We start from the raw sequence: 17337 nt of genomic DNA, 5'->3' as shown, positions 1-17337 counted from the left end.
CCACCACGTACGTATAAGATGCATGATGGGAGGGATGCTGTCCAATAGGAGAGAAGGATCTCATGATCTCATGGTGGTGACTAGCATCAGGAACCAATGGGAGAGCAGGAGGATGGTGGCAATTCTACTAGTACTAAGATGGCGGCGCGCGGCGCGAGTTTCAAAATTGTTATCCGGGCGAATCTCTGACTTTCAGAAACCTTTCGTATCTTGAAAACTTTTCGTATGTAGAGCCATTAAATTTTTCGCATTGGCTTTCGTATCTTGTGTTTTTCGTAAGTTGAGCCTTTCCTACCTCGAGGTACCACTGTATCTCTCTTCAAGTACTGAAACTACCAAACAGTATAATAACCATTCATTTCTATTCTTTATTCTATCTTTACCTAATGTAAATAAAGTATTGCATGAATAAGTTTTTCAATTTATAGCATCCTTTTACCAATAAATAGATAAAGCACAAGGGGTAGATGCTGACCAATAGGAGAGCAGGATCTTATGGGGTGACTAGCATCAGGAACCAATGGGAGAGTGGGAGGATGGTGGCGAGTTTACTCAGTTGGCGGCCTGCGAGTTTTAAACTTGTTCTCGGTGGTCCGGGCAAATCTCAGGACTTTACAGCAACAACCTTTCGTAACTTGAGCAACTTTCGTATGTAGAGCCGTAAGATTTTTCGTATTTGCTTTTGTATCTCGAGTTTTTTTTAAGTTGAGCCTTTCGTATGTCGAGGTACCACTGTACTGTATTAATCTTTGAGGTTATATTATTAATATTATTTCAATATATACCTACAGCCAATAACAGAGAGAGAGAGAGAGAGAGAGAGAGAGAGAGAGAGAGAGAGAGAGAGAGAGAGAGAGAGAGAGAGAGAGAGACCATTGAATGACATCATCATATATCTGACCATCAAGAGTGAAATTATGAATTATTTCTGAGGCAGAGAGAATAATAACGGAGAGAGAGAGAGAGAGAGAGAGAGAGAGAGAGAGAGAGAGAGAGAGAGAGAATAACTCCTAGACTCCGACTCCTTCCCCATATGTACATCAAACTGTCATTTACTCTCCCGCCCTCCTTCCTCAAAAGTTCTAAAAGTGGATAAAAAAGACTGGGAACTGCTATTTTTTTATTAATCTTATCAATATTTGAAAATCAGTTATAATGTAAATCATATACAGTGGACCCCCCGTATTATGGTTCTCAGGATTCGCGGACTCACACATTTGCAGATTTCTCTGGGGAACATTTTCCCGCATTATCCGCAGAAAATTCACGCATTCGCAGTATTTTTCTATGAGAAATATCCATAAATTCCTGGGTTTTTTTATCAACATCGTAAAATGCACTTTTTGTGATAAAACTATTAAAAAAAACCAGGTATAAAAACTTTTAGTGAGTTTTTCTTGAGTTTTAACTAACAAAATAGGTGGTTTTAAGCATTTTTATAGGGGTTCCAACTATTTGTGGGTTCTAACGATTCACAGGGGGTCTGGTACGCATCCCCCGCGAATACGGGGGGGACCACTGTACTTATATTACAAAACAAATAAACATACGCAAGTAAGAGAGAGAGAGAGAGGGAGAGAGAAATGTTATTGTTACCGTTTATTCTCATAAAAATTGATATTATTTGAAAACTAGTACTACTATTATTATTTTACCTTAAAATGTAGTAATGCCCTTACTGTATACATACACTTCCAGCCCAAACAGAGAGAGAGAGAGAGAGAGAGAGAGAGAGAGAGAGAGAGAGAGAGAGTTATCCTTATTTAAGAGTAAAATGGATAGATTATTGTACTTCTTTAAAATACTATCACATATGAATTTTGAAATTACCTTTATTTATTATTATTATTATTATTATTATTATTAATTATTATTATTATTATGCAAAATATTAATACACATTAATACACATGTAACATAGAAATTCTCTCTCATCTTGAGCAGGCAACACTCTCCCCTCCTGTCACATTACTTGATATATTTGACAGCTGTTGGACCCCAGCCACCTTGGCTTGGTTACCTGGAGTTCAAAGACAAGATGTGGGGTAGAATGGATTTTCTTTCATTCTTACATAATTTTTTAATTTATAAGCTAAAATCTTACTAATTCACCTTAGTATTTTCTTTAATGAATTGATATTATTGTTGTTTACATTAATATTGATATTTGAAAATTACTAAATCATTTATTTATCATACAAAAAACATGCATCTCTCTGAGAGAGAGAGAGAGAGAGAGAGAGAGTTATCCTTATTTTGAAAGAGTGAAATGGAAAGATTGTAGTAGCATTTCTGTAAAATACTATCTCACATGATTTTTGTAATTACAGTTATTATTACTATTATTATTATTATTACTATTATCATTTGAAAATTAATAAACATATGCATACATATACCATAAAAATCTCTCATTTCAGTAGAGAGAGAGAGAGAGAGAGAGAGAGAGAGAGAGAGAGAGAGAGAGAGAGAGAGAGAGAGAGAGACTCCCCTCCTGTCACATTACTTGATATATTTGACAGCTGTTGGACCTCAACGTGGTACTGGAGTTCAAAAGAAAGATGCATGAAGACAGGGATTTCCTTCATTCTTACATAATTTTTAATTTATAAATTAAAGTCTTACTAATTCACTATAGTATTTTCTTTAATGAATTGGTTGCTCTTTACATTAATATCAATATTTGAAAATTAGTAAATTATTTATTTATCATACAAAAAACATACATCTCTGTGTGTGTGAGAGAGAGAGAGAGAATTATTTTTATTATTATGTGATATTATTTAATCTTATTAAACTTACTAATACAATATTGATCAATATCAATAGTACTTTAAAATTAGTAAATCATTTTTGTATCATAAAAATGTATTTAGTCATGAAAATAACATCAAAATACACTAATTAGTGATTATTTATCATCAGAAAAACCCATGAATAGGGTGAATTCCCCACAAATAATGGGTAGATATGGTCCAGAGAGAAATCCGCAAATCCGAAAACGCAAATACGGGGGCCCCACTGTATAATGATATCGTAGAGTCAGACTTCTCGGTTTCTATACAGTGTCATAGTTCATTGACTCTGAGGAAGATAAGGTTATCTGTTCTTCTAACAAACCAATGTATCCACTTATGTTGGTTTATCATTCCTCTCCCCCTTGCTAAAGAGAGGAATGTCTTGCTACTGATAGGTATCTTACACTGATGATAACTCTTAACAGTATGGCCACTTCACTCACCTGTACCTTGTCTGTTCCAGCTTTTGACAGTACTCTCTTCTTACTGTCTGAAGTGAAAAATGAGAAAGAAATTTGAAAAGGAAAGATATCAGTTATCTCATCCATTTCACATTCATACCATCATCTTTGTCAAGATACTAACTGACCACCCAAGGGTGCTGGATGAGTTACACAATTTGTTGAGCAGCCACCAAAGGACCCAAGGAAAATGTGTCCAAGGACTGCTGAGCAACATCCTTCATGTACAGGTAATTGAAAGTGGTTTATCATAACAATGAACCATCCCTCAAAATTCAATGAACAGACACCTTCTTAAATTGCCCACTATGAGTTCATTCCTCTAACGTCACAGGTTCTTGCCTTCCCGCCGTCATTGGACTCCCTCATTTCTGTTGAATAGGGTCTTTTGTCATCATGACCCGTGAGATATTAGCTCATTACCCTGATTTCTGGGGAAAATTGGAAACTATATATATCCTAACTACTTTTCAATTTACGTCAAAAGCCTGGCCGTTGAGTACTCCCACTCTACCAAGGTCAGAGTGAAGACAGTTTCCCAGGTCAGTTTCCTGTAACATGTGACATATTGGCTTTGCAGTACCCCACTGAGTCAACTTCGATACAAAGTATATATATGTTTTCACGTAGTAGATCAGAGTTTCTTATGTGAACAAACCAGTTCAAAGCTCTTGAGCCACCTGAATATTACCCAGCGTGAAGTGATATCTACATTCCAGATGACCTACTGGCGAGAACTCTTAACCCCTTCTTACTAATAATAGGGGGCCTCCCAGTGCTGGTCTTAGCCTTGGGTACTTCCTTCCCTCCCGACTCACGAAAAGTTTTTAGAATGTTCTGGACAGTCCATTGTTTCACGCCAATTATTTGGCTAATTACACCAGTTTTAAGGCCTTCCTCGTAAAGTTGTATCACTCTCACACGATATCTCAATGGAAGTATACGGTTTAGACATTGTTAATAAAACCACACTCACTCAACCACACAAAATAATGTTAGCAACGGCTATGGCAGAGCACGAGAAAAGAATTCGACATCCAACTGTCACAACATCCAACAGGTTACTGAAGAGCTCTTATACAGAGTTACACTTTCTGTGAGTGAGCCAGTAGCTCTAGTTAAGTTCCCAATTAGTCAATTTCACTCAGCCGAATTTTTTTTCGTTTCAATGGCTGATTTTCAATGGCATTAGATTAAGATTCGTGCACTGGGGATCATACCGCCAAATAGAATACTTTGTGGCTTAGAGATTGTGGAATTGAATATATCCACGACTAGCCAGGGAATTCCCCAGCCATTTCAATCATCAAGCAATCATAAAAAGAAAGTTACTGAATTTGGACACGTCTTGCACCGCAAAGTTTGAAACGCGCTTGGGACGATCTGGACGAGTCCTTCCTGCAGCGGTTTTCAGATTCAATGCCCAGGACACTACAGAAAGTCCGTAAACGTTGTGGCATGCCTATCAAGTACTAGGGCAGGAGTTGGTGATTATTCATTCCAAATTTTATGATGGTTGCTTTAATAATTGATTTTTCCTGAATATTTTTAGTTTGTTGTACTCTTTTTCTTCTTCCATCTTCCCTACCATGCAAATTATTATGACTGGTACTGTATATATATTATATATATATATATATATATATATATATATATATATATATATATATATATATATATACATACATACTATATAATATATATATATATATATATATATATATATACATATATATATCATATATATACATATATTATATATATATACATATAATATATATATTATCATATATATATATATATATATAGATGAGATATATATATAGATAGATAGATATATATCATATATATACATATAAATAATAGATTGATATATATATATAGATAGATAGATATATAATATATAGATAGATAATATATATAGATAGATATATATATTAGATTATATATTATATATATAATATATATATATATATATATATATAATCTATATATATATATATATATATATATATATATACATATATTATTATATATAATATATATATATATATATATATATATATATATATATATAGATATATATAGATATATATAGATAGATATATATCTATATATATATATATATATATATATATATATATATATATATATATATAGATATAGGGTAGATATATATATAATATGTATATATATGTATATATCTATATATATGTATGGATATCTATATATATATATATAATAAATATATATATATATATATATATATATATATATAGATATAGTATATATATATAATATATATATATATATATATATATATATATATATATATAAACACACACATATTTAATACTAGGGACCTATCAGAACACATTGGTGAAGGAATTATTTTGTTAAAAATTGTTTTCGGGGTCGACCCTTACATTCCCTTCCAATTAAGATGAGCGCTGACCAGAGGCAGTATCCACCTGCAGCAGCTCTCATACCAGGTAATGAACTACAAGCATTGTACCAATGCCAGCAACTTTTCTTTTCAGTCACTAATTTATATATGGTTTGGAATAGACGTCCATCTACCCCTCCTCCTTTCAGTGTGGAATCAACTATGTAATTAGTATTTGGTAAGTCATAAATAAAAATGACATTTTTATGATAAAGTTTTGTATTTACGGGCATTCTCAGGTTATTGGTCACCTCGGTTATCAGCAATCTGTTTTTATGGCGGTTGTCTAGTAACAAGAATTACTAAATTTTTGGCGCCGATATGTGCCAATCCCTGCTTATCGGCACTGATCCTCGGTTATTGTTGCTGATAACCGGAGAGTGGTGCTATTATTGCCGATTTTCAGTTATCACACCGTTGGGAACAAAACCCCTGCCGATAACCAGGGACTGCCTTACTTACCAAGTAATTATCTAATCAGAACTCCCTCCTCCCCTCATATGGACATCAGGGCTCAAATGAATTGCAACCCTTTGTTGAGTTGTACCTATCAGTCCCAAATGTGGGTGGGTCTTGTCACTTACACCAGCTATGGTAGTGCCACTGCGAAATTTGAATTTTTTGACTGCTTTGGTAGGAAGCTTGTAGGTATTTGGTAAGTTTATGTAAAACTATTTTATTATAAAATGTCATATTTTCATATGGTATTTCTATAAATAGTTTATTACAATATTGCCCACAATTATAGTTAGATAGGTTTCTCAAAGTTCTTTTAAAGAATCACAAGGAAGATTTTGATTACCTTTCTTTATAATGAGGTAAATGTGGTTGTTACCTATGAAGATTTTATTTTAAGTTATATTCCCACCACTGGTAGTACTAAGATTTAGGTAAAGTAATTTTGAAAGAATTCTTAAAATATATTTACTAGAAAATTTGTTTTGCCTTATAATTTCAGGTTCCTTACAAATCAGGGAGATGACTGCACAGGCCGAGTGTATGAAAGCCTTGAGGAAATTCATGTTCTGGCTTTAGCACATGTATTACGTCGTCCAATCATCGTAGTGGCAGATGTGACATTAAAGGTATATATAAATAAGTTGTTTTCTCACAAACTCATCTCATGAATGTAGTCTAATTTCATGATCAACAAAATTTTTGACATTTTATTCCTAGGTAGCCCTGTGTTGCACCGATGGGTCTTTGGGTCACCAACAGGTAACTGCCATACTCTTGAGTGTTTGCCACACTGTTCACAGCTTGCTGAAATTCCCATAGTTATCAAGTTTTATTAAGGATTGTTTAATTTATTTCATGACTTACTTTTAAGAATTCATTTCATTTACTCTATCCATTTACCTCCTTTCATTTCATGTATTCTATCCATTTTCATTAATGATATACAATAAAACCTCATTTTAACGGACCCGGAACCAACGGACATCAGACTCAACTGACAAAATCCAGCCAAGGGTAGTACAGACGGCCAACGAAGAATTGGCGAAGTTTCTTAATTCATTGTTCGTTATGGAAATATGGCCATTTGCAGGTGCCAGATTATTTACTTAACAATAAATAACATTTCCTTTCAATGGTGCTATACTTGAAATAAATTACATTAGAATAGAGTAGGCTTATTCAACGTATTAAAGATAATTCTTTGCAAAGTAAGGAAAATATATACCGATGGGTCCACAATTACTAATTTTATTCCTAACTCTAGCTTCGTGACAGCATACCGAAGCATTTTCAAGTGGCTTTGCTGCCGCTTGAGTCTTGACTCAACATATCGTACTGCACTGGGGTGTTGTCATTTCGTCTCCTACTCCCGATAAACAATACATCAAGGCGTTAACATCCTTTGAAAACGATGTTTAAATAAACTAATTTTGTCCTTTGATCAATAAAATAATTTGCATGACACATTTAGTGGGCCTAAATTGGACTTCTGATTTTCACACATGATTAGCCTAGGTCTATTTTCAGGAGTATACTCTCTCGGATAGGTAATATAAATGAATATTTAAATCGACAATATATATGGCTAATAAAGCAAGAATAACAGAAATAATCAAATAAAGCAGATTAATATATATATATATATATATATATATATATATATATATATATATATATATATATATTATATATATATATATATATATATATATATATATATATATATACATATATATATATATAGTATATATATATATATATATATATATATATATATATAATATTTAATATATATTTAATCTGCATTATTTGATTATTCCTGTTATTCTTGTTTTATTAGCCATGTTTGCCTTTCCTCTTATCCTTTTCATAATTGCTTAACATAATTAACTCAGACCTAGCTATTCAAGGTTAAAAGCAATCATAAAAAATCAAATGAATATAATTCAGTCTTATTTTTTATTGAATTCCTTGCATATCATCCTGTTTCATTTGGACACGTTGGAAAGCTGTGGGAGTCAAAACTGACGAATACATTAAGAAAGGCTTACTTTCATTAAAGCTTTCTTAGGTTGATCTTTAGCTATTCATTTCTTCTAAATGGAAATTAATTCAAATTAGTTTCACATGTATACCTAGACCTACTACCATAAGCATATTATAAGTAGCTGAAAGGATAAGAAATATGAAAGATGATGCTCTCATTTAGGTCTATTTCATATGTTTTATTTTTTTTTTCAATAAAAACCTACTGCTTTAATCAAGGGTTGCTCTTTGACGGCTACAGGGTGTAACACGAGTGTATGCACATATTTTAGGGAATGAAAGATAAAGTTTCTTTTAACAGAAAATGTTTTATAAACATACATTTTAAGGTGTCCGTTGTCGGTGCGGGGAATTTTACAATAACCGTTATCATTAGTGATGCTTTCACGTGATGGAGTTCATAGCAAGAAGTCGGGTCGAGTCTCCTGAGATGTAGAAGAGAGCGGAGGTGGCGTATAGGAGTGATGGAGGGATTAAACCGATGTTAATAAAGTATCTCCCAATAAACTGTATTTTTTAGGTTTTGAAGAAAAAAAATGCATGCATCATTTAAACTGTTCCCTCCCTATCCGTGGTATTCACTGGCCACCGATAAAAAACAAAACAAAAAGAGTAAGCCTAACTGAATCTCTCATCCATCAAAGATAAGTTTGCTTATTCATTAGACACCTATCAAAGATTTCAAGTGTAGATTTAAAAATCTCTTCCTCTCCGTCTAAAGTATTCATCAGACACCAGTCATAAGCTTAGAGCTAGTCATGATTCCTGGTTCAGCAATGTCGTGATGATGCACTAGAATTAAAAATTCACAAATGAATGTTGCTTAGCAACGTTTACACTACTGTATTGACTTGCTCTCTTGTGGTGCTTTGAGGTGTTCCACCTCTAGGCCCATGTTCTAAATTTTGCCGTTCTTTAAACAATTTGATTCATCTATGTATGATTCTCTCCAGTTTATTAAGCTTTCTTGGTATCTCTCCAATAGGAACTTGCACCGAATGCAGTGCAATAATTGTCTCTCGCTCATCGAAGGATGTGTTCTTAGACTGATAAATGACACATTGACATTAGATTCCCGTGCACATAACATCAAAAGCAATAGAGTGAGGTCGCCTGGTTCACACTGTTAGGATATCTTTTTTTTTTTCTTTTAGTTTTTAAATTTGATAGAATTTTGTGAGATTCCAATAATTTCTGTAAAATTTCACAAATGGAATAGTTCAACTACCTTCATATTAACCCTTAAACGCCGAAGCGGTAAAAAAAAAAATGTCTCCCGTGTGCCGGAAGTGTTTCAGAGTGAGCCCGGAAGCGGAAAAAATATTTTTTTCAAAAAATCACAGCGCGCTTAGTTTTTAAGATTAAGAGTTCATTTTTGGCTCCTTTTTTTGCCATTGGCTGAAGTTTACTATGCAACCATCAGAAATGAAAAAAATTATCATTATCATATATAAATAATGCGATATATGATAGCGCAAAAACGAAATTTCATATATAATTGTATTCAAATCGCGCTGTGCGCAAAACGGTTAAAGGTAACGAGTTACTTTTTTTTTGTTGTAATGTACACTAAATTGCAATCATTTTGGTATATAACACATCATAAAACGATAAAAGCAACACAGAGAAAATATTATCACAAAATAATGCATGAATTCGTAACGCACGTACGTAAACAAATATTTTTTTCAAAAATTCACCATAAATCTAAATATTGTCCTGGAGACTTCCAATTTCTTTCAAAATGTAGAAAAATGATTGAATATTACTATACTGTAAGAATATTAGCTTACAAATGCAGTTTTTGATCATATCTGACTAGGTAAAGTTGACCAAATGTCGAATTTTTTATATATATATTATTTTATATGCAATTATTTCGGAAATAAGAAAAGCTACAACCTTCAAATATTTTTTGTTTTATTCTACATGAAATTGCGCACATTTTCATATATAAAACTTTATGAAATGCCTAATACGAAACGGAGCAAATATTCCGAGAATGGAACATACGCATTTCGGAGATTTGTGGCGGAGAATCCGCGCGCGGAGGGAAGGAAAGATTTTTTAAAAAATTCACCATAAATCTAAATATTGTGCTAGAGACTTCAAATTTGTTTCAAGATGAAGATAAATGACTGAATATTACTAGACTGTAAAAGTTTTAGCTTACAATTGCGTTTTTCGACCATTTCGGTAGAGTCAAAGTTGACCGAACGTGGTTTTTTTTCTATTTATCGTGATTTATATGCAAATATTTTAAAAATGAGAAAAGCTACAACCTTCAATTATTTTAAGTTGTATTCTACATGAAATTGCGCACATTTTCATATATAAAACTTTATGTAATGGCTAATTTAAAATGGTGCAAACATTACCACAATCGCACGTATGATTTTTTTCGGAAGAGTTACCGCGCGGACGTAAAGAAAATGTTATTTTTTTCATAAATTCACCATAAATCGAAATATTGTGCCAGAGACTTCCAATTTGTTGCAAACTGAAGGTAAATGCTTGAATATTACTAGAATATAAGCGGTTTAGCTTACAATTGCGTTTTTCGACCATTTCGGTAGAGTCAAAGTTGACCGAAGGTTGAAAATTTGTCACTTATCATTTTTAATATGAAAATATTTCAAAATTGATAAAAGCTACAACCATGGGTTGTTTTTAGTTGTATTGTGCATGAAATTGCGCACATTTTCATATATAAAACTTTATGTAACGGCTAATTTAAAATGGTGCAAACATTACCACAATCGCATGTATGATTTTTTCGGAAGAGTTACCGCGCGGACGTAAGGAAAAAGTTTTTTCATAAATTCACCATAAATCGAAATATTGTGCTAGAGACTTCCAATTAGTTGCAAAATTAATTTAAATGATTGAATATTACTAAAATATTAGAGTTTTAGCTTACAATTGCGTTTTTTGACCATTTCGATAGAGTCAAAGTTGACTGAAGGTTGAAATTTTGGCACTTATCGTTATTTATATAAAAATATCTCAAAACTGATAAAAGCTACAATCACATGAATATTTTTTTGTTATTATTCATAAAAATGCGCACATTTTCATATATAATACTCCATGTAACGGCTAATTTAAAATGGTACAAAAATTATGTCAAAGTGACGAAATAATTTCCGAGATGTGTCACAGATACTTTTTAGTGCGGCAAGAAAGAAATTCGCGCTTGCGCGCCTGCATAACAATTGTAAACAAAACAACACCTTGATCCGTGAACTCCCAGCATCCCCCAAGGCACGTGATTCAAGAGTTTTTGGCTGGTAGGCCTAAAAGTATTTTTCCGCGAATTTTTTAAAAAACTTTTGTATGTCGACGTAAAATACGTCCAGTCGGCGTTTAAGGGTTAATATTGAAATGATAATTTAAGGACTATGTTTATTCGATACTACTAGTGATAGGTGTCTCCTATCTATTTGGTAATGTATATCTATGGTTGTGATATGATATTTTTTATCACTTCGTTTCGTTTACGTCAATTTTGCTATATGGAAAATAGTTTTACACAATAACATAACATAATGTTCTAAAGATATCAGTGACTGTTTTTAACGTCATTACATATGATTTCTTCCATCTTTGAAAAGAAAAATTGATAAATAAGGCATGAATCATGCGTCAGGCAGGTGAACGAAAAATTATGAAACTCTGCCACCAGTTTTTTGGCTGACAGTACATATAGCCTAAGACGACTGCTAAATTACAAAACCATCTATATATAGGGTAGCTTTTACAACAACAGGTATCTTATGAAAAATGAGTTATGTAAAGATGTTACAGTTTTACAAATTCTGTTTTACTTATTGTATCCTTAAAAATTCAAAATAAAGGAAATAACAGAGCTGATTCTATATCATGTTTTTCCTAGACACATTGCCTAAAAGGAAAACATTGTTTTGTTTATGTTTCATCGCCACCACTACCCCCTAACAATACCATAATGTAAGATCATTCTAAACTTATTTACTACCAAATGAAAATGAATTTTTAATAAAAAAAATTAACATTACCTTATCCCAAATGTTATTACAGGAAGTCCCCGTTTTTTGGGCGGGGTTTCGTTCTCAGAGGGGTGCTGATAAGCAAAAACCACCATTAACTGAAACTCAGTGATTTATGGCTCTAAGTTTCAGTTATGGTGCCGATAACTGGTTATTGGTGCCTCTGTTAGGTATGTTATGGTGCCATAACACTATTATTGACACCTTATGGCGCCATTTGCCGATGTTATGGCGTTACTAGATTGCTATTAACAGAGTCCGCCAATAACCGAGGTCTGCCTGTAATACACATTTACACTACTTACCAGTACATTTTCAAAAGGATACTGGAAGATAACATTGCTGTGAGAGCTACCATAATTTGATGTTTACATTTTGTCAGCTAGCTGGCCTCGCATAGATAAAAGTTGATTTCATTGATATGGAATTATTCCTTGAATAGGCTATTTATTATGAAGATATGCCAATGAAATACTATAAGGTAAAAATGGTTTTATTACTTTTTATTGCCAATCACAAAAATATGATAAAGTACAATAATTATCGTTCGTATGACTGAATTGTTCTAAGCTTATTTATACTACCATTAAAATTTGGAAAGGATATCGAAAGATAATGTTCTTGTGAATGCTACCATAATTTGATGTTTACATTTTGTCAGCTGGACTCACATAGTTAAAAGTCAGTTTCATTGATATGGAGGTATTCCTCAAATTGGCTTTATATTATGAAGATATGCCAATATCTTCATCAGAAGGTAAAAATGGTTTTATTATGTTTACACTTTGTCGCCAATTGCAAACAATAATACGATAATGTACGATAATTATTGCTTGGAGAAGTTATTTACGTACAACCAAATTGATCATGAATTTTGAATAAAAAATTAATGTTATTATTCTAAATCTTATTAACCCTTAAACACCGAAGCAGTATTTTAAAAATCGTCTCCCGTATGCCGGCGGCGTTCGCGAGTAAGTGCCAAAGCGGAAAAAATGTTTTTAAAAAAATCACAGCACGCTTAGTTTTCAAGATTAAAAGTTCATTTTTGGCTCCTTTTTTTCATTGCCTGAAGTTTATTATGCAACCATCAAAAATGAAAAAAAAATTATCATATATAGATATTGGGATATATGACAGCGCAAAAAAAAGATTTCATATATAATTGTATACAAATCACGCTGTGAGCAAAATGGTTAAAACTAACGAGTTAATTTTTTTCATTGTATTGTACACTAAATTGCAATCATTTTGGTATATAACACATTGTAAAACAATCAAGGCAACACAGAGAAAATACTATCACAAAATGATGCATGAATTCGTAACGCGCGGACGTAAAAGAAAGCTGTTTTCAAAAATTCACCAAAAATCGAAATATTGTGCTAGAGACTTCCCATTTGTTGCAAAATGAAGGTAATTGATTGAATATTACTAGACTGTAATTGTTGTAGCTTACAATTGCAGTTTTCTACCATTTCGGTCGAGTTAAAGTTGACCGAAGGACAAATTTTTTCTATTTATCGTGATTTATATGAAAATATTTCAAAATTGATAAAAGCTACAACCATGGGTTGTTTTTAGTAGCATTTTACATGAAATTGCGCACATTTCCATATATAAACTTTATGTAACGGCTAATTAAAATGGTGCAAACATTACGACGATTTTTTTTGGAAGAGTTACCGCGCGGACGTAAGGAAAAAGTTTATTTTATAAATTCACCATAAATCGAAATATTGTACTAGAGACTTCCAATTTGTTGCAAAATAAAGGTTAATGATTGAACATTACTAGAATGTAATATTTTTAGCTTACAATTGCGTTTTTTTACCATTTCGGTCGAGTCAAAGTTGACTGAAGGTTGAAATTTTGGCACATCGTTATTTATATGAAAATATTTCAAAACTGATAAAAGCTACAACCATGGGTTGTTTATTTTTGTATTCTAGATGAAATTGTGCACATTTTCATATAGAAAACTTTATGTAACGGCTAATTTAAAATGGTGCAAAGATTACAACAATCGGACAAAAAAATTTCTGTTTTTTTTCGGAAGAGTTACCACGCGGACGTAAGGAAAAAGTTTTTTCATAAATTCACCATAAATCAAAATATTGTGCTAGAGACTTCCAATTTGTTGTAAAATGAAGGTAAATGATTGAATATTACTAGAATATAAGATTTTTACCTTACAATTGCGTTTTTTTACCATTTCGGTAGAGTCAAAGTTGACTGAAGGTTGAAATTTTGGCACATCATTATTTATATGAAAATATTTCAAAACTGATAAAAGCTACAACCATGAGTTGTTTTTGTTGTATTCTACATGAAATTGCACACATTTTCACATATATTAGGGCTTGTGCCTTGTATGATAAGGCGCCCTATGAGGTAATGTTAGACTTGCGATAATTTTACGCTAAGTCGGTTGGTATTGCACTTCCATCTTCAATGGAGTGTCTGGGGGGTTGTAGATCACTTACGAAGTCGGTATTATCTTGTTGGTTATTACGACGATGTGTTAAACTCATGGTGAGGAGGTTCTTGTAGAAAACACGAAATATAAAAATATATGTATTCTTCTGAAGTTTTACATGCTGAAGATCAGATATGATTGTACAAGTCTTCTAATAACGATAGCTTGATCGCTTCTGCCAATGATGATGGCTAATCCTATTCCTCTACATGATAAAGCTTAGGTAAAGAGGTACAGGTCTTCTAATGACGATAGCTAACTCTGTTCTGCTTGTCTACCATCTCTGTTACAAGTTATGAAGGAACAGACAGTAGTTCGAACATATGAACATACATACAAATGACATAGTTTCATACGAACACACAATCAAATGAGACACGCTACAGATCACGTAGGCCGTTTGAATTATAGGTCGGGGTAGTTGTCTCAAGCAGGGAGCTTGGACTAATGTTTATAAACAATTGAATGACTACAGGTGACGGCATGTTATCTTAGCCTACATACTTATTGTATACGTCATCTTTAGCGTCTCTAGTCTGATCACATTCCTGCAAGCAATCTGGTTGACCTCTTTAGTTTTAGACTTATATATATATGGACTAACATTCCATATTTTTATTATGTAAACACTTACATCAGCTCGGTCAGCTACCAAAAAAAACCAACTACTGAATATTACTCAAACTTGACTTGCATTTGACTTATAGGATGTAATACAGACACTATGTGAATAATATATATATATATAAGTAATAAAAATTCATGGTGTACATGATTGATTCAAGTAATAAATATAAAAACAATGATATTGGTAAATAAATAGTGATCACGTGATATATAATGATACAGTTTTTTTCACTTCATCTCATTAAGATACTTATGCTACAGAAAATACTATGTACTCTGATAATTGCATAGAATGAAGATTAACATGATAAAAATCATATTTTAACTGATAAAAAATTTCATATATGAATTGATAAAATTATTAATGTTTATGCTGATTGATTCGTTGATTTTTATGCTAAATATATATCTGATACATTAATCAATATACTAACTCATATATAACTGCAGATATGGTAATATAAAGGTAACATATTGATTATAGGCTACCTGATTTGTTTATACATATGTATATGGATTCATATAATTATGATTAATATATGTGCACTTTATAGATTCCTATTGCGTACACGCAAAGATATATTTCGATTCCGTTATTTATGATCATTTACATATAGATTCCTAGTGCGTACACGCAAAAAAATATATTTCGATTTCTGTTATTTATGATCATTTATATATAGGATACATGATACTTTATATATATAGGTAACATGACCGAGGTTATACTACTTCACTTTTAACTAGCGTTCGTTCGAACAACTTTTCGTCCATTACACAGTTCCAGACAATCACCTATAGCCCAATGAAACGGCCTATTTCACAGGGTTAAAACAAGGGAAAATTTGCCTGGGCGGGTCCAACGTTCTATTTTGCCGCTCATACTTATTCTCTGTCATCCTAAGCTACACGATTACGTTCGCGATGAATAAAAAAAAAACATCCCCAGCACGATCCTTCGCCAGCAAAGTAGAGTTGAATTACCTTCTTGGGTCGTAATTTGTCGGAAGTATGTCCCTTTCGTAGTCGAATCCGACAGCCGCCGGAGCGTTCCGCATTAAAACGAGATTAACGACGGGATACGGGTGTCGGCCGAAGAAGTCCATGATGGTGCTTATTCCTTTCACATTGTAGGCGGTTGTTACTCGGACTGCCGTCGTCCGCAGCGACGAACGATTTTTTTTTGAAGTGCGATGTGAAATTCTCGTACTGCAGGATACTGTAACCAGGTTCCATTAATCATCCTGCAAGTGAAATTATACTTGTCACAAGGCCAAAGTAAATTCAGACGACATCCAAATACAGGGGAGGGAAGAGAGCTATTTAGACCAGACTTAACCCACATGAATTCGCTGATATTTTTGGAATTCAAAAGAGTCCGCTGTACAAACTTTTTATCCATGGCATTAACAATGAGTGAACCTATCCAGGTCTATGAGGACTGTAAAAATATCCATATTATAAAAAAATAAACAGATATTCAATACGAATCCCAAAGAAAGAAAATTCGATATTACTGGTAGTAGTTTATAGACAAAGAAGTGTGAAACGGAGCTATTTGTAGATTGCCAGGCAACATAAGAGTCAAGGGAAGAAGAAATTAATCATGATTCTGTATTCCTCTATGCTAACTGAAATTAAGTTGTTATAAAATCTGATCCTATGTGCCCTAACAAAAGTTTCATATTCAATTTTCCCGCGCGCATCCTCTGAGGTTAATTTTAAAAACATTAATAGGTAGGAGATGCAACGAAAAAACCCACTATGTAACTAATTTCTAAATAAACTTTGGGTTTTTCAAGAAAATGTGACATTTTCCCATGAATGTTTTACTTGAATTGTAATAGGCTAATGTTGCAAGTAAATAATCCATATCCATATCGTGATACTTCTAAATGTCTATGAGGTTCAGAAAAAATTAATTCATTTTGATGTTATAGAAATTCTATTTCCTTATTTTGTTTATTAATTTTAAAATGATTGCAAGTTGCAT

At 32.7% G+C, this 17337-nt stretch overlaps 1 protein-coding gene across 1 annotated transcript in view; it reads left to right on the top strand.

Annotated features, from left to right (window-relative positions):
• Positions 1-17337, top strand: part of LOC135224420 (OTU domain-containing protein 7A-like) — a gene marked incomplete at its 5' end in the record, with an annotated part of 176158 nt that overhangs the window by 92351 nt on the left and 66470 nt on the right. Inside the window, 1 exon segment of the mRNA XM_064263407.1 lies at positions 6664-6790. Within this exon segment, the coding sequence (XP_064119477.1) occupies positions 6664-6790 (127 nt within the window).

Source organism: Macrobrachium nipponense, chromosome 20 (genome assembly GCF_015104395.2).
Source record: "Macrobrachium nipponense isolate FS-2020 chromosome 20, ASM1510439v2, whole genome shotgun sequence".
Taxonomy (NCBI): domain Eukaryota; kingdom Metazoa; phylum Arthropoda; class Malacostraca; order Decapoda; family Palaemonidae; genus Macrobrachium; species Macrobrachium nipponense.
Note: the sequence above shows the minus strand (reverse complement) of the source record. Positions and strands in the feature narration are given on the sequence as shown.